General features: G+C 39.7%; 1 protein-coding gene across 3 annotated transcripts in view; it reads left to right on the forward strand.

Annotated features, from left to right (window-relative positions):
• LOC120542530 (receptor-type tyrosine-protein phosphatase H-like) overlaps window positions 1–19,201 on the forward strand; it is a 123,031-nt gene that overhangs the window by 43,756 nt on the left and 60,074 nt on the right. For all 3 annotated transcript variants that reach the window (XM_039775057.1, XM_039775056.1, XM_039775054.1), the window contains 2 exons: window positions 7,446–7,703; window positions 16,201–16,464. In XM_039775057.1, coding sequence (XP_039630991.1) covers window positions 7,446–7,703; window positions 16,201–16,464 — 522 coding nt within the window. The remainder of the gene's footprint in view (window positions 1–7,445; window positions 7,704–16,200; window positions 16,465–19,201) is intronic.

Here is a 19,201-nt window from a genome sequence, read left to right on the forward strand (position 1 = left end):
TGCTTTGACTTTGTGAGCTGCCTTCACTTTACTCTTCTATCTTTAATTTGCCATTTTTGTTACATTATGTCTCTATTGTTAACTGATTTGTTTTCTAAAATCTTTGTCTATGGGATGAATTAAGTTTATTTATTGTTTTGTACCTGTGCCATTTTTCTTTTTCACAAACTTATTTGTCATTTTCCTTTTGGTGCTTTAGTGAATTTTTCTTTTGTACCCTATGTGCATTTATTTGTTCCTCTTTTGATTTTGGCTTGGTTGTTCCGATAATCAACATTTTGAGGGTTTTAATAGACCAATGTTCTCCAAAATTTTTCCCCTGAAAGTTACTTTTACAAAATGAAAATGGCCGAGAGCTACTTATGTTTTCTAACATTTATTCTCATAGGTTATTTCAACCCAAACAAACTGAATAAGCTTGTTTTGCCTGAACATTTAAAAAATGTTGGTTTCCACAACTCACATTTTCCATTAAAACATCTCAAAAAAATATTTAGTTCACCTACAAGTGCATTTTGTATGTCTGTATGCATTTTCTAGTGTATCACACTATTGAATTAAAATATGAATGCTGTCAAAACAAAACAATGCAATCGCAAATACACAGATATTACTTATTCATTTGTCATTTTGTTACATGTCACAATTTCACTTCACTTCCTCACTCACTCGCCAGCTCCGCTTAGCTAGTGAACGAGAGAACAATTGAATTCAACTTTGTTTGATATTTAAAATAAAGTGTTACTTAGGTCTTGATGAGTTTGAGTCCGGATATTCTCTTAAGTGTATGCCATGATACGTCAGCGTATCCGCCCTATTGCGAGTGGCAAAAGTGCTATTTAAACTAATACAGGTAAACGTGGAAACTGGGTTTTCTGATGAAAAAACAATAACGTTTAAAACAGTATCATTTACTTACAGCAGATTTTGGCGAATCGTTTAAATGCAATTATTTATATCCATTTATGCACTAATAACGGCAATTATTAAATAATTATTATTTTTAAATAATTCCTCCCATATAAGTAACATTTCTCGGACTGCCTTCTTCCATCTCCGAAACATTTCTAGATGTCCTGTTCTTACGCAACACAGTACTGAAGTATTGGTTAATGTCCGAGTCACCTCATGTATAGATTACTGTAATGCTATTCTATCTGGCATCCCACAAAAACTTATCCATCGCTTATAACTTCTAAATTCTGCTGCCAGGATAATAACCTGCTGTTCTAAATCCACTGAACATATTACACCTATTCTCTCTCAACGTCACTGCCTCCCTGTTAACTACAGAATACAATGCAAAATACCGCTGTGAACATTTAAAGCTCTCCACAACCTCACTGATCTCCTACAGACTGACACTCGTCTCACTCACTCAGATCCTTATCTGCAGCTCGACTTTCTGTACCACACGTCAGACTCAGTGCTATCGGAGCTGGAGGGTCTCTCATAGTGCTCTTCAACTCAGGAATTCTCTTCCCTCTCATATATGTCAGCTTGATTCAATAACACATTTTAAAACTACCCTCAAAACTTATCTTTTCAAATTGGCATACCAATTGTGAATTTTACACTGTTACTGCCAGTTATCTTTGTTTGTTTGCTATTTATTGCTTTTTGATTTATCATTCTCTTCTTTTAATTTTACTAACGTTGTTTAATTTTATTGTAAGTGGAGTTTAGTGGGTTGACTGGCACAAAAGCAGTAGACCACTGTGTAAACTGGTGGAAGTGGCCATGTTGGTAATATTATTTTGTTTGCCAATGATTCTAACTGCTTGTTCCTTCAGTTACTTTTGCTGATATCAAATGGTTGGTCTAAAAGCCAGATTGGTGTTTCATACACTACATTTCTATGGCTCATAATTATATTGTTACTTTGGTATGGTAAAAGAAATTTGTGTGTATCAAGTGCTACATAGTGATTTGCATTTTATGCTTTCAGGTCACTACCTGAAAGTATGGTGCAGAGAGGTGGGACGGTTGTATTAACAGGAAGGTCATGGGGGCCAAAAACTGACCTTGGCCTAGGGGCCTCCAAGTTATTTAATCCTTCCTGGGTGGGGGTATATATAATGTTGTGCCAGCGCTGTATGCTAAATGCAGTTTCAATGGCCACAGACAACTGGGGCCTCATGTATAAACGGTGCGTACGCACAGAAATGTTGTGTAAGAACTTTTCCACATTCAAATCGCGATGTATAAAACCTACACTTGGCGTAAAGCCACGCACTTTTCCACGGTACCTCATGCCTTGTCGTACGCAAGTTCTCCGCTCGGTTTTGCAAACTGGCGGCACCCAGCGTCAAAGCAATGCTACTGTTCCTGTATGATTACTCATTATTTTCATGACGCGGCTTTATAAATACACAGAAACTAACCGCATATTGTTTATTAGTGTAATGCATCTGATTGTAATTAACTTCGTAACAATATAATGGTCAGGAACAGCCATAGTATTCCAAATACCATAACTGCTTTAGCGTTGTTACTCTCACTTCTTCTTCTTCTTCTTTCAGCTCCTCCCGTTAGGAGTTGCCACAGCGGATCATCATTTTCCATATTACTCTCACTACACCACTCGGAGTATTTATATCACTGTATCTGAGTGTGAATCACAGCAGCAGCTGATCGGAAAGAATTATCGTATACAGCTTTAAGGACACGCTGTCTCAGCCACTGCAAAACGTTTTAAAGCCTTTCCTGTACAGACCTCGCGGTTCAGAAACAGTTTAATCCCAAGAACTTTAAATGCACTCAATCAATTGCTCCTTGTAGAACGGTTTGTACTTATAAGTACAATCACCCCACTGTAAACTTGCACTATAGTTATAATATCGCACAACCTGAGCCACTTTATAAAGCACGTATTTACATATGATGACGATATAATTTTTAAGGTGAAGTGCAGCAAAATGTGTTTGTTAAATTATACAGATAAAACTTTAACTTCATTTAAATAATCTATATTCTTCACTGGGAGTGTCGTGAAGGATAGAATAATTAAACATGTACTACGAAGATATTTCAATGTTCTTTAAACGTTTTGAAGAATCGGCGCTAAGCTTACAGATGGCTTAACGTCTATTACAGAGCTGATTGTGTGGCGATCGGTTACTTGGGAAAGAAAAGCACTGACTGCAGTGGCGGCTACGTAATATATATTGAATATAAAACAGAAAAGAAAATAACAACACAGCTAAAAGCAGCGACAAATTTCGACAAAAGATAAATGCTTGTCATGAGCACGAGGCTGCTATGCAGTGTCCTCAACGGACGTGGCCATCCACCGTGATAAGCTACCTTACTGACATTGGCCGACGAAGGAGCCACCGATTCTTCCTCTGCCCAGTGCCACCACAAGCCAAGAGCCGCCCCTGAGTACTGCTGCAATAAATTATTTCATCAAAGTGAAACCCATGTTTAATAATGTTCTTTAACTCCTATCATCATGAAAATGACATCACGTATACATCTCAGTATTTTAGTTATTCAGAGAGCTGTAATATCACGAATGTAATGGACTCTGTGTCCAGTTGGAGGAAGAGAGCGGTTTAAGAAGCAAGTAGTGATTCACACACATAGAGCATATAGTAGAAGATCAAATACAAAACAAAGCATTTAACGTGCTACTTTAATTACGATGTGATTTGAGAACTGGTTAATTAAACGATTTTAAGATGAAGTTTATAATGTTCTACTAAATGACAAAATAAACTATGTGATTAAAGTGGAAATGTCGAGATTGAAGTTGACATTTCGTGCTTTTTCCCCACCGTGTGCCTTTTTCTCTGTACCTAATAAACTTTCATATGACACTCAGACAGTGGGCTTACAACTCTTCTTTTCACGGCAACTTTGATATGTGACTTCTTTTTTATTTCTGGCACTGTGCGATTTTGTGAATGTGAGCTTTCAAGTTTCTCCAACACGCTATGTCACTCGATCAACTTCCTTTTGTTGATTATACCACGGTTTATTTGAACAAATTGTATGTTTTTCTTTGCCTCCACTTGGTATTTGCTGAAATTCTTATATTTTCCCCGTGCTTTTCCCATTGTCTTTTCACAGAAGGCTGCGCTTAAGGGCGATTTATATTGATTTGCATATTCAAATAGGCGTAATTCTGGGAGGATTTGGGGCGTTACAAAATCTTGGCGTGCGCGGCGTTAGTTTTCACGCTGATCGGGATTTATGTAGCGGAAGAGCGTGGAAGTTAGATGCGCACAGATTCCTGCATCTGGATTTTTCTGTGCGTAAACACATTTCGACTTTATTGCTTACGCCATGTTATAGTGCGGGTTCTACGCACGGCGTTATACATGAGGCCCCTGGTCAGTGCAAAATTGTGCATTCACCTTTACAACATACACTGAATCCCAATAATTAACAGACGTGGAAAGAAGATTTTGCGTTAAATTTAATGTGTCTCAGTGAGGACACATTCCTTCTCATTGCAGAATTTAGAAATGATTTGATAGATTTCAGTCTCATGGAAATGTAAAAGATATGTTTGATGGTCCACTGAGAACTATGAGAACTCCAGAAAATATCAAAAGAATGAGATCTGGTGTACAGCAGAGTCCTCATTATTTAAAGCAGTGCAGCATTGACATTTCAAACGGGATTGTACACCAAATTCTTTTGATTTATCCTGTCACCTGTAATAAAAAGAGAAATAGCAAATCATTTTTTTAAGGATAATATAGTTTTAAAATTAAACTTTTTGATAACAGGGATATGTTGAGTAATTTGCAAACCCATTTAGAAAAATGTTTTGTCTCATTAGAAAATGCTATTTTTGAAAATTAATGTGATTTAAGACAAGGTAAATAAACTGCATTGGTTAATTATTTTTGAGTAGTTTATTCCTTACCCAGTATCCATGAGTCAAGTGAGTAAGTTAAGTGACCAATCATACTGTTGTTTCAAAAATAATATCCTATTATCATTCCTCCACTTATAAAGACTTTATTTCTTTCTGCTTTACTAAATGTTACACTAAACTTTTACACTGGCAGTGATAAACTTCAGAAATCAATTCAGTTTTGAATAAACAATATTTCTGCTTTCGAATTTACTCTTCCAGTATTATTTGTGTGAGAAATATTCTTGAATGCAAACAAAAATGTTTACCATTTCTTATTATATTCGGCCATTTTTTTTTCTCTGTGGATGGCACTGCTGTCATTATGGTAATAAATCTGCTTTTGGGTCCCAGTATGGTACCAACATGCTTTGTTGGGTCCTCAGATCAAAACGTTTCAGAATGTCTGCATTTCACACTCGGGCTGCTATGAGTGCTGCCTCTGAAAATATTGGACAGATCTTCTTTGAGGACAGGATGGCTGTGCCAAAGTCATTTTGTTTGAATGGCAGCTACTTGGGACACTAACTACAGCAACAGAAGTGAAACAGCAAGTAATGTAACGCTAATTTAGAAAACTAAAATGCTTTATCTACTCTACTCTGTCTATGAGTTGGCAAGCTAAGTTTAGTTATGTTACATAATTATATGCTGTTTGTAGGAAGCTGTAAAGTAGCTGTATCTAATGTCAATTAAAGCTTACATTGAACCTCTTTTTCACTCATAAAATAACTGTGCCATTGCCAAATCATTTTGTGAATGGGTGACCTCTTGAATGACAGGAAGATGTAGAAAGAACGTAAATATGTGTATATTAAATTATGATTGTATTTCAGTGTGCTCTGGTTACTCCTGTGTAAAAGTTTGATACGGTTTACTGTGATTAGTTTTCTAAGGAATAAAATAAACATGAAATCTGGTTTGTGGTGCCTTTTAGTTACTCCAGACCATTAATGTTTTTCAATTTGTGATTCATTTTTAATTTTATAATAATTACTAGGCAGGTTGCCTGTCGAAGGTAGGTAATAGGGCAGGTAATAGTTTAATTAAAAAATATTTGCCACCTCTTGACCTATGCACACCTACAGCACCTTTTCTCTATTTGCATGTATGAACATCTCTTTGCTGGTGATCCCTCTCTCGAGCGAATCCCTGTAAAGGCTACTTCTTAGAACTCTGGCTTTGTCTTACAATCTCACTTCCTCTTTCGTTGTGTCACCAAAGCCAAAATGGACCAATTAGTCTGGGACTGGACACACAGACCTTAGTGTTTTATTATATAGCAGATACATAGAATACATATGCCTGTGCACTTATAATTATTAAGTACAATATACATCCGCAGTGGGCCACATCAGAGGACTCCTTCGAATTGGAATTTGCCAGATTGGTATTTATTAGGGCAATGAATAATTTGATTTCTGCACTCTTTAATATAATATTGCTATTATGTAATCATCAAAGCACCGTGATGTCCCTACACTGATGGATTACACAGCCAGAAGTCCACATGACCATCATCATCAAGTTCTTCCATGTGAACCCTGAATACAATGAGAACTGATTGAGGTCATTTATGTTAGGTAGGTAGAATGCCTAGAGAGGGACTGGGCGGTCTTGTGGCCTGGAACCCCTGCAGATTTTATTTTTTTTCTCCAGCCATCTGGAGTTTTTTTGTTTTTTTTTTTGTCCTCCCTGGCCATCGGACCTTACTTTTATTCTATGTTAATTAGCGTTCCTTTATTTTAAATCTTATTTATTTTATCTTTTTTCTCATTTCTTGATCATGTAAAGCACTTTGAGCTACATTGTTTGTATGAAAATGTGCTATATAAAAAAATGTTGTCGTTGTTGTTATGGTGTTGTAGACTTAATGTGTGCCACATCATAAAATTCATTGGGCTTATTTGGCCACCTCACTAAAATATCTTCTGGAGGTACCCTATTCATATGTAGTCATTAATTGTGTTTTTCTCACAATTTTTGTTCCTTCCCAAATAATTTGTCTACTTGCACTCCTGATTATATAAAAGCTAGTACTGTTACATTTTCAGGATTTTTTTTAATCAACCTGGTACCAATGTATTGGCTCTTGTGACATCCCTAGAAGAGTGTGGTCATGTGGAATGAGCTCATTTTCTTCACATGCAGAAGTGTGGTAAAGTATGAATTGGCCCTCATACAGAGGTGTACAGTTATGGATTTATGCAAATTCACACAGTTGTCTTCTTTACTGCTGCTGACTTCACAGGAATACCAAAAACTTCATCTCGGCTTCACAGTTTCTGAGGCTATGTCTCAATATTATATTATAAGTTACTTTAATAATGAAACACTCACAATTCAAAGCTTTCTCAGCAGTAGAAAATACATTTATTACATTATTGACAAGGTACATGCTTTGTCTTTAAAAATTCTTGTATGTTTTTGTACTCTAAAGTCGACTTTCTTTTTAGGGCATTATACACAAAAGCTGCGAAATGAACAGAGTTACAATGCTAGAGCCCAATTTGCTTTGTTTATGATTTTATTTTATATCTGTCACTTACTGATCTAGTTAATAATTCCTTTACAGATCCATTACCAGTGACAGACCTGAAGACCATCAACAGGACAAAAGATCAGATCACAATGAGCTGGACACCACCAAGTGATCGTTGCACCACGTCCTATAAGTACAGGGTGTCTGTACCTACAAAAGATAATTACACTGTGCCAGACACACTATTGCCCATTACAGGTTTACAACCTGGAAGTGCCTATAACATATGTGTGCAGTCTGTTACTTCTGGGAATACCAGCAGCTCCAATTTCTGTTTGACAGTCTACACTGGTGAGTACAGTCATCCATGTGAAATTAAATTTGCATTCATTAGAATGCTGCATTTTTTCTGCAAGCTAAACCTTGCTTGGTCAGTTTCTGACATTCTGTCTCTCACAGCCTTTTTCTCCAAGACAATACAATACATTTGTTTAATTAACAGTGTTGCATGAGCAAGGGCTGTGAGGCCTCCTTCCAGCTAGTACTGGATTTCACACTTCTCTTCTTTTTTACTACTGTTGTAGCAATCTTAGGATGCTAAGATTCACACTGTCTGAAGACAAAAATCACATGAACAAGCAGGCACAGGACAAGCACATAAATCCAGATTGAAACTGTAATTCAAGGACGATTGAAGCTGTAATCCAATAGTGAGAGTTGAGTGGAAACAAATATACACAGATGATTCTGATTCTTCGTTCCAGCAACCCCTGAACCCTGCCGAGTTATAGGCAATTTAAATAACTCTGCTACACTGTGAATTAACTAGCCTATTCATCTTTGATTTTTTTTTTAGTTTCCTTTGCTCATTTCTGTGATACCAAATCTAAGATGAATGCTTATAGACTGACAGCCTATTTTGGTTGCTTGCATGTACGTTTCAAATTGAACTACACTATTGACTTTGTCAGAGCTGGGCTCGAATTATATATTATAGACCAGAAGTCTATCAGAACGCTTACAGAGGTAGGCGACTTCATCCTTGTGGAGTGATAGGCAACAGGTTCACTGAATCTAGATTCTAGTCTCATTTCTCCCATCATGCATTCTTCTCACTTTCCATGGACCTTCTTTCTGTTAGAACTCCATCCTAAGATTCTCAGAACTGTTTTCCAATATCACACCAAGTCAAACCTGTAACATTCAATCAGGTCTTAGACTTACACTGGTATTGACTATGTTGTGTTACCACTGCTGTTGACATTCCCCAAGTACAACCTGGCATGTTAAAAATAAGTTATGGCATTGATTGTCTGTTTATGGGACTGGAGATGGTCATTGTGGTAGTGGTGATGGTGAGGGGTGAGTTGGACCATCTTTGTGCATTGTGCAAGAGATTGATACTAGATGACTGTGGAATACAAGAGCTGAAATTTTCAATTTGCTTAGTACATACAAGTATACACAGACAAGGCACAATCATTTCATTTATCTAAGTAAATGCTAAATACAGAAGCTTATTTGAATATCTTGCTCTGTACTGAATAACCAGCATTTTGAAACTGTAAAACCTAAAATAAAATAAGCTTAAAGGAATATTACAATTGATGCAGAATCACTGTCGATAAATAAAGTGTAGAATTGAAGAAATAATCACATGCAGTATGCATTGTTCCCTGATACAGTTGTATCTTTTAGGGCTACCTGACACAAGTGTCAATTTGCCTGTGCTACTTTATCACAAAAACATGTGCAAAGACATAAATAACATAAATATATGTCACAATGTTCAAACATTAATAATAATGGCATGCCAAACTATTAAACAAAATTTATAAACAATACATAAATTTACAAGTAATTCTTTTTGTGGTTCAGTGTAGACAGATGACATGAGATTGGATCACTGATGATGGAGTAAGCCTGATGAATCGGCCTGGCCGCTCTCCTCTGGACCTTTTCTAGTGTTGCTATATCTTATTTGTAATATGGGGACCAAAATTATATACAGCATTCTGGGTGTGGTCTCACTAGTGCATTATATAGCTTAAGCGTAACCTTCCTTGACATGTACTCCACACCTATTGATATACTGTATTACCTAACACTCCTTGGTAACTTTTGTTCAGTGTCTGGACTTGGATAATGATGAGCCTTCTATGACTTCTAGGTCCTTCAGGTTTAAAACTATCCATTTTTTATTCAACTCACATTTTTACTTCCTACGTACATCTGGAAAGTATTCACAGCGCATCACTTTTTCCACATTTTGTTATGTTACAGCCTTTTTCCAAAATGGATTAAATTCATTTTTTCCTCAGAATTCTACACACAACACCCCATAATGATAACATGAAAAAAGTTTACTTGAGGTTTTTGCAAATTTATTAAAAATAAAAAAACGGAGAAATCACATGTACATAAGTATTCACAGCCTTTGCCATGAAGCTCAAAATTGAGCTCAGGTGCATCCTGTTTCCCCTGATCATCCTTGAGATGTTTCTGCAGCTTAATTGGAGTCCACCTGTAGTAAATGCAGTTGATTGGACATGATTTGGAAAGACACACACCTGTCTATATAAGGTCCCACAGTTGACAGTTCATGTCAGAGCACAAACCAAGCATGAAGTCAAAAGAATTGTCTGTAGACCTCCAAGACAGGATTGTCTCGAGGCACAAATCTGGGGAAGGTTACAGAAAAATTTCTACTGCTTTGAAGGTCCCAATTAGCACAGTGGCCTCCATCATCCGTAAGTGGAAGAAGTTCGAAACCACCAGGACTCTTCCTAGAGCTGGCCGGCCATCTAAACTTAGCGATCGGGGGAGAAGGACCTTAGTCAGGGAGGTGACCAAGAACCCGATGGTCACTCTGTCAGAGCTCCAGAGGTCCTCTGTGGAGAGAGGAGAACCTTCCAGAAGGAAAACCATCTCTGCAGCAATCCACCAATCAGGCCTGTATGTTAGAGTGGCCAGATGGAAGCCACTCCTTAGTAAAAGGCACATGACAGCCTGCCTGGAGTTTGCCGAAAGGCACCTGAAGAACTTTCAGACCATGAGAAACAAAATTCTCTGGTCTGATGAGACAAAGATTGAACTCACTGGTGTGAATGCCAGGCGTCACATTTGGAGGAAACCAGGCACCGCTCATCACCAGGCCAATACCATCCCTACAGTGAAGCATGGTGGTGGCAACATCATGCTGTGGGGATGTGTTTCAGCAGCAGGAACTGGGAGACTAGTCAGGATAAAGGGAAAGATGACTGCAGCAATGTACAGAGACATCCTGGATGAAAACCTGCTCCAGAGCGCTCTTGACCTCAGACTGGGGCGACGGTTCATCTTTCAGCAGGACAACAACCCTATACACACAGCCAAGATATCAAAAGAGTGGCTTCAGGACAACTCTGTGAATGTTCTTGAGTGGCCCATCCAGAGCCCAGACTTGAATCCGATTGAACATCTCTGGAGAGATCTTAAAATGGCTGTGCACCGACACTTCCCATCCAACCTGATGGAGCTTGAGAGGTGCTGCAAAGAGGAATGGGCGAAACTGGCCAAGGATAGGTGTGCCAAGCTTGTGGCATCATATTCAAAAAGACTTGAGGCTGTAATTGCTGCTAAAGGTTCATCGACAAAGTATTGAGCAAAGGCTGTGAATACTTATGTACATGTGATTTCTCAGTTTTTTAATTTTTAATAAATTTGCAAAAACCTTCATTTATGAAGATTACCCAGGACAATATTAACTGTTTTAGTTGCCTCCTTAGTATTTTGCCATTCCTACAATTATAGTGCCATCAATGAATTTCACAAATGTACCACTTATACCTAAACATATGCCATTAATATAAATTATCCATCCATCCATTTTCCAACCCGCTGAATCCGAACACAGGGTCACAGGGGTCTGCTGGAGCCAATCCCAGCCAACACAGGGCACAAGGCAGGAACCAATCCTGGGCAGGGTGCCAACCCACCACAGGACAAACACACACTAGGGGGTGCGATTGCTGACTCTTATTATCTTTTTTTATCACCCACAGCTGAGAGAAGACACCCATTTAGGGCAACTGCTTCCTCTGGTCCAGGAGCTGTAAAAGCAAGCAGGAGATGAGTCAACCACATTACAGTGCTCCAACGGCTCTCAAATGCCTATAAATTCAAAGCCAATGGCTAGAGATTTATTTTATTGTTACACCCCATTGTCAGGCACCTACTATTTTTAGTTTCTTTATTTTCCAAGTAAATAGGGTGACCTGGCTTGACCCCAACATTTATTTTGTCTCCTGTCCTTCTCTTGACCAATGACAACAGTAATCAGCAAAATTAAATTCTTTATGCTTTTTCAGGCAGTAATAAAACAAATCCAGATATTTTATATCCGATTAAAGGATAAGAAGGCCCTTTTTCAAAAGCGTGCTATATATGCATTTTCCATATGAAATTGTGTACAAAAGCACTTTCATTTTTTTTTTTTAAATATCTTGCCTGTACTGACCCTTTACAGTGGAGGCATGGAAGAAAAACTTCAAAACTTACCAAATATGTCAATTTTTCAAGCCAAGACAATTGTTGATTATTGATCCATGTCTTGAAATTATACACAATTTGTAAAATAGTTTATACATGTCATTTTTAAACAAATATCCAATATGATGCAATTCAGGCATTTTAAAAGAAGACCCGATATGTGCGATAGCTCAGCACTTAGTCTTCCTGCGCAACGTCCTGTTACCCACTGGGAGTGGTTTCCTCTTGAAAGACCAAATCACAGTAAACTTTTTGTGTTTCGTGGCAGATTTTGTTTTGATTTACTTTAATATTAATGTGAGAATTTGCACAAGTGAATGGAATAGTGCATTTTTTTCTCCTTTTTATTAATTTTATTGCAATCCATACAAAGCAATCATCCATCCATCCATCCCCTTCCGCTTATCCGAGGTCGGGTCGTGGGGGCAGCAGCTTAAGCAGAGAGGCCCAGACTTCCCTCTCCCGGCCACTTCTTCCAGCTCTTCCGGGAGAATCCCAAGGCGTTCCCAGGCCAGCCGGGAGACATAGTCCCTCCAGCGTGTCCTGGGTCTTCCCCGGGGCCTCCTCCCGGTTGGACGTGCCCGAACACCTCACCAGGGAGGCGTCCAGGAGGCATCCTGATCAGATACCCGAGCCACCTCATCTGACTCCTCTCGATGCGGAGGAGCAGTGGCTCTACTCTGAGCCCCTCCGGATGACTGAGCTTCTCACCCTATCTTTAAGGGAAAGCCCAGACACCCTGCGGAGGAAACTCATTTCAGCCGCTTGTATTCGCAATCTCGTTCTTTCGGTTACTACCCATAGCTCATGACCATAGGTGAGGGTAGGAGCGTAGATCGACTGGTAAATTGAGAGCTTTGCCTTACGGCTCAGCTCCTTTTCACCACGACAGACCGATGCAGAGCCGCATCACTGCGGATGCCGCACCGATCCGCCTGTCGATCTCACGCTCCATTCTTCCCTCACTCGTGAACAAGACCCGAGATACTTGAACTCCTCCACTTGGGGCAGGATCTCTCCCCCAACCCTGAGAGGGCACTCCACCCTTTTCCGGCTGAGGACCATGCTCGGATTTGGAGGTGCTGATTCTCATCCCAGCCGCTTCACACTCAGCTGCGAACCGATCCAGAGAGAGCTGAAGATCACGGCCTGATGAAGCAAACAGGACAACATCATCTGCAAAAAGCAGTGACCCAATCCTGAGTCCACCAAACCGACCCCTTCAACACCCTGGCTGCGCCTAGAAATTCTGTCCATAAAGTTATGAAAACAATCGGTGACAAAGGGCAGCCCTGGCAGAGTCCAACTCTCACTGGAAACGGGCTCGACTTACTGCCGGCAATGCGGACCAAGCTCTGACACCGGTTGTACAGAGACCGAACAGCTCTTATCAGGGGGTCCGGTACCCCATACTCCCGAGCACCCCCACAGGATTCCCGAGGGACACGGTTGAATGCCTTTTCCAAGTCCACAAAACACATGTAGACCGGTCGGGCAAACTCCCATGCACCCTCCAGGACTCTGCTAAGGGTGAAGAGCTGGTCCACTGTTCTGCGACCAGGACGGAAACCACACCGTTCCTCCTGAATCCGAGGTTCGACTATCCGACGGACCCTCCTCTCCAGAACCCCGAATAGACTTTTCCAGGGAGGCTGAGGAGTGTGATCCCTCTATAGTTGGAACACACCCTCCGGTCCCCTTTTAAAGAGGGGACCACCACCCCGGTCTGCCAATCCAGAGGCACTGTCCCGATGTCCATGCGATGTTGCAGAGGCGTGTCAACCAAGACAGTCCTACAACATCCAGAGCCTTAAGGAACTCGGTATCTCATCCACCCCCGGGCCCTGCCACCAAGGAGTTTTTTGACCACCTCGGTGACTTCAGTCCCAGAGATGGGAGAGCCCACCTCAGAGTCCCCAGGCTCTGCTTCCTCATTGGAAGGCATGTTAGTGGGATTGAGGAGGTCTCCGAAGTACTCCTCCCACCGACCCAGCGTCGAAGTGAGGTCAGCAGCGCACCATCCCCACCATATACGGTGTTGACACTGCACTGCTTCCCCTCCTGAGACGCGGACGGTGGACCAGAATCTCCTCGAAGCCGTCCAAAGTCGTTCTCCATGGCCTCTCCAAACTCCTCCCATGCCCGAGTTTTTGCCTCAGCAACAACCGAAGCCGCGTTCCGCTTAGCCTGCCGGTACCTATCAGCTGCCTCCAGAGACCCACAGGACAAAAAAGTCCTATAGGACTCCTTCTTCAGCTTGACGGCATCCCTCACGCGGTGTCCACCAACGGGTTCGGGATTGCCGCCACGACAGGCACCGACCACCTTGCGGCCACAGCTCCGGTCAGCCGCCTCAACAATAGAGGCACGGAACATGGCCCATTCGACTCAATGTCCCCACCTCCCTCGGGACGTGGTTGAAGTTCTGCCGGAGGTGGGAGTTGAAGCTACTTCTGACAGGGGACTCTGCCAGCCGTTCCCAGCAGACCCTCACAACACGTTTGGGCCTACCAGGTCTGACCGGCATCTTCCCCCACCATCGAAGGAATCAAAGTTTTTACAAAAGAAAAATTGAGTTAAGAACAGGTCGATCCCTACCCCTAAGAAAGAGAGCAAACCAAACGGCGTGAAATTTAAGGCTTGTAAACATACCTAAATTAATACATTCTCTGTGCTTTTTGAGCTTATTTTAAAATAATACTGATTAGATCCTGCCATGTTTTGAAAAAAGTCTGTACGGATCCTCTAACTGAGTATTTGATTTTTTCCAATTTCAAATAGTATAACACATCGGTTTCCCACTGACTTAAAAGAGGAGAGTTTGGGTTCTTCCACTTTATCAGAATAAGTCTGCGTGCCAAAAGTGTAGTGAATGCAATCACAGTTGGTTTGTCTTTCTCCACTTTAAGCCCCTCTGGAAGAACCCCAAACACAGCTGTTAATGGGTTAGGAGGGATTGTGAGACCAAGGCTGTCTGAAAGGTAATTAAAAACTTTTGTCCAGAATAATGTTAATTTGGTGCAGGCCCAGAACATGTGACCCAAATGGAATAGTGTATTTTTATCAGGAGAAAAATAGTATCAGGAATATGTGATAAAAGAACTATTTCCAGATCCCTTTGTTTACAAACAAGAGTCGGAAACATGGAATTCACAGGCCAATGTCTTGGCTTTATTAATGAATGTATTTGGTAAATTTTTAAACTTTTCCTCCATGCCCCATATTTTTTTAAGATTTTTTTTTTTGATTTCTAGAAATCAACCTTAGAACACAATTTTGCATGGCAAATGCATATATACCATGTTTGTAAAGAAATAACTTTGATTTGAAAAATACCAAACTTACCCTTTAACAGTGGGTTGTGGGGATTATTAAATTAAAACCAATAAATAAATTAAATTAAAAAATAATGTTTGTATAATGTTTGTAAATAATAAGCTCCAGATAATTATGAAAAATAGTTAAATATATACCATAATATGGAAATATATTATAAATGGTATATATCTTTTAATTGATATTATTCAATCAGGTAACCCCTGTTATTCAATACTCCTACCACTTGGGGTTAAAATTATTTTTGAATTTACTGGTGTAAGCTTTAGTGCTTTTGTAGCCATCTGAGGAAAAGATTAAGCTCTAGATAAGGTGCCAATACATCATAGTGCCAAGTCATGCATACACACACCAAAGACAATTTAGGGCTGCAAGTTAATCTAACCATCATGTCTTTGGTGGTGTACCTGCTAAAAGCCAGACAGAGAGAGAATATGCATACTGTACACAGTCTATGTCCACCATGGAAAAATGAGCAATGTTGCAAAGTGTAAAGATGTATATATATATTATATATATATATTTAAAATTATATATACTTTGTAATTATTATAGCCACACAAATTATATCTCCAAAATCTTATCCAACAAACTATTCTCTGCTCCTGTGTCTGGTTGTTTACCGAACTGCATTCAGTGCTGCCAGGATGCTGCTCTGCATAACCTTGTAATGAAAAAAGAATGTTCAAAAAGTAGATAGATTGGTGAATAGATTATTTTACGTATATCCTTCTAACTTTTGCCAAGTTTGAATTATTGCAATGACATATCTTTCATGACCCAGGTGGCCTTTAACAGAATTGGTCTCTCATATCTGTGACTCTTGTGCTCTTTTACTCTTGTCTCTGCTAAATGTCACTTGACTTTTGTGTCCTTGATTTGTTTACAGCAAGTCACAATGTTTCAGTCACTCTCAGCATTTCAGCATATGTCAAACTATCATTGTTCTGTTTTAATGACTATGTTAACTTTTCTGTCATAGATCCAAGTAATCCAATATTTACAACCAAAAACGTGACTACTACCTCGATCGAATTGCACTGGGATGCTCCAAAAGATACCAATACTCAACAGTACAACTACTCAGTCAAATGGTCTTCAGAAAATCAAACAAGCAACGAAAATATTACAAAAAATCTATCCCTAAATATATCTTCATTGAGACCTGGGAATTTGTACAATATAATTATTCAGTCTATGATTGCGGATGTTAGTAGTGAAGGCCTGACATTGAAAATACTTACAGGTAAGAATAATTTTAAAGAGGTAATAAGCAAGCATAGTCTGTAGTTTGGCACTAATCATAAGAGATGTCATTAATGAGATGTCTTAAGGCTAATTTATACTTCAGCATTGAGTCTGACGTACAACTCCTTGAAAACGTGACTACACATCTTGTTGACTTGGACACTACACAGATCCCTTCAACTCTGATTGGCTAGTCTGGTAACAACAGCTTTCCCGAAACACGTTTCTGTTCATCCACTGCTATTCTCATGTAAACATGGTGAAGATCGAGGAAAGACTTGTCAAAGAAGTTAAAAAACATACACATTTATATTGTGACACGTGAGTCGCTGCCTTAAACCCGAAAAATGAGGCTGAATCTGAGGATTAACATTCAGGAAAACCAGCTTTATTCAACTTGAAACATGAACAGAAAGGTTATTTACTGTAGCGTTAGCTACCACTCTACTTTACACAGACACAGCAAACAAGTAGGGCCAGGGTCAGGTCAATGGCCAAGTTATAGAGCTCACCACATCACCCATCATGTGACAGACATGTTGTGAGAGGAGACGATGAGCCTGATGTGGCCTCTGGCACTGCGAACCTGCGGACAAATGCAAAGAACATATCAAGAGTAGTGGTAATCCTGGATGACAATTAAATGAACCATTCTTTTTTGTGTGCACCACCAACAAGCATTCAGATATGTGCCTGCAGCGTGGCGTGATACAGAAGTATCAGCTGCTTTCAATGGTGTAGCCACAGCATAGGTTTGATGCAGAAGAAAAATCAGCCTTGTGGGATCTTATAAACCCTTCTAAATGCACAGGCTATCTGGCCAAAATGTAGTGGAAGTCTGGGAACACTAAATCTACTTCCCTTTTCTTGAATGACTAGAAAATAACCCAGTTTATTTAATTTCACCATATCTACACAGTTTGACAGTACTATCCAGCTGTGCCATTGGCTGCAAAGTGGACTGCAGCAGAATGTTTAAATTCAGACAGAAGCTCAGCAGCCATTTGGTTATATTAAGAGTTTTGATTTGCTTGCCAGTGCTAACAGTGTTATTTACTTGGTCTTTTCCCATTCAAAAGTAAACAATAGTTTTTAAGAAGTAATTAAATAGCTAAAGTGTGTCTCTTTTTTCTTCTTAATGCTTTAATGCAATGGAATGTAATTATAGTTATGAAAGGCATGTCAACTATTAAATAAGAAGGATATATGTGTGCTTTTAAATTGTTTTTCCTCAGTTCTGATATACTGTAGGTCTCTTGTTTATACTAGTATGGTGTCTGTTTTTCCAAAAGGAAGCCTTTGGCCGCTCTTCATAAAATTGCTGTCAGTCTGTACATGTTGCCATTGTAATTATTATTGTTAAGAGTATAAATTAGGTACATTCCACTTATTCAAAATGTTTAGTGGTCAGCATGAAAATTTAATGATATTCTTATGAGTGTATTGATGGTTGATCAATTGCAAAAAACATATTTAGAAACTACAAGCAATGTGAAGGTTGCCAGCCTTGCTTCTCATAAGGTGTTCTTGGCTTCGATACTACGGATTATGCAAAAGTGAAGTGGAATTGACCACTTTAGGGTGTATATATATGGTCACTGTCAAACCTACTTGGTGGTGGTACGTCTATAACATTGGACACTGGGTAACTTATACAAGCTCTGTGACCATAAATGTACAGGGCTGGATTTTTTGAGAAATTACCCAGTGCTATGTTTTTTAATTTTGGTATTCCTTAATTCTAATGCTGATACAGCATGTGCTGGTGATGTCTTATCATCATGTATCATTCAGATTCAGGAAATTGACAGCATTGCAGAAAAGAAGTTACTATGTGCTATTCCTTGGTAATAATAATGCATAAACATAGAATATTGCCACTTGGATGGATATTTAAATGAAATTCACTTTTCAGTTTTCTAGATCTGTGCTTTCTGTTACTTAGTCTCTAAGGTAATATATATATATTTATATATGTACAGTATATTTATATATATGTAGTATATATACTTTTCAAAAAAATTTAAGGAACACTTTTTGATCAGAGTACAGCATCAAGTCAATGAAACCTCTGGGATATTAATCTGGTCAGTTAAGTAGCAGAGGTGGTTGTTAATCAGTTTCAGCTGCTGTGGTGTTAATGAAATTAACAACTGATGCACTAGAGGGGGAACAATGAGACAATCGCCAAAACAGGAATGGTTTAACAGGTGGAGGCCACTGACATTTTTCCCTCCTCATCTTTTCTGACTGTTTCTTCACTAGTTTTGCATTTGGCTATAGTCAGTGTCACTACTGGTAGCATGAGGCGATACCTGGACCCTACAGAGGTTGCACAGTTAGTCCAACTTCTCCAGTATCGCAATTCAATACGTGCCTCCCATTGCGAGAAGGTTTGCTGTGTCTCCCAGCACAGTCTCAAGGGCATGGAGGAGATTTCAGGAGACAGGCAGTTACTCTAGTAGAGCTGGACAGGGCCATAGAAGGTCCTTAACTCATCAGCTGGACCGGCATCTGCTCCTTTGGGCAAGGAGGAACAGGATGAGCACCGCCAGAGCCCTACATAATGACCTCCAGCAGGCCACTGGTGTGAATGTCCCTGAACAAACAATCAGAAACAGACATCAGGAGGGTGGCCTGACAGCCTGACATCTTCTGGTGGGCCCTGTGCTTACTGCCCAGCACCGTGGATCTGAATTGGCATTTGCCATAGAATACCAGAATTGGCAGGTCCA

This window comes from Polypterus senegalus, chromosome 13 (assembly GCF_016835505.1).
Source record: "Polypterus senegalus isolate Bchr_013 chromosome 13, ASM1683550v1, whole genome shotgun sequence".
In the NCBI taxonomy this organism is placed as follows: domain Eukaryota; kingdom Metazoa; phylum Chordata; class Cladistia; order Polypteriformes; family Polypteridae; genus Polypterus; species Polypterus senegalus.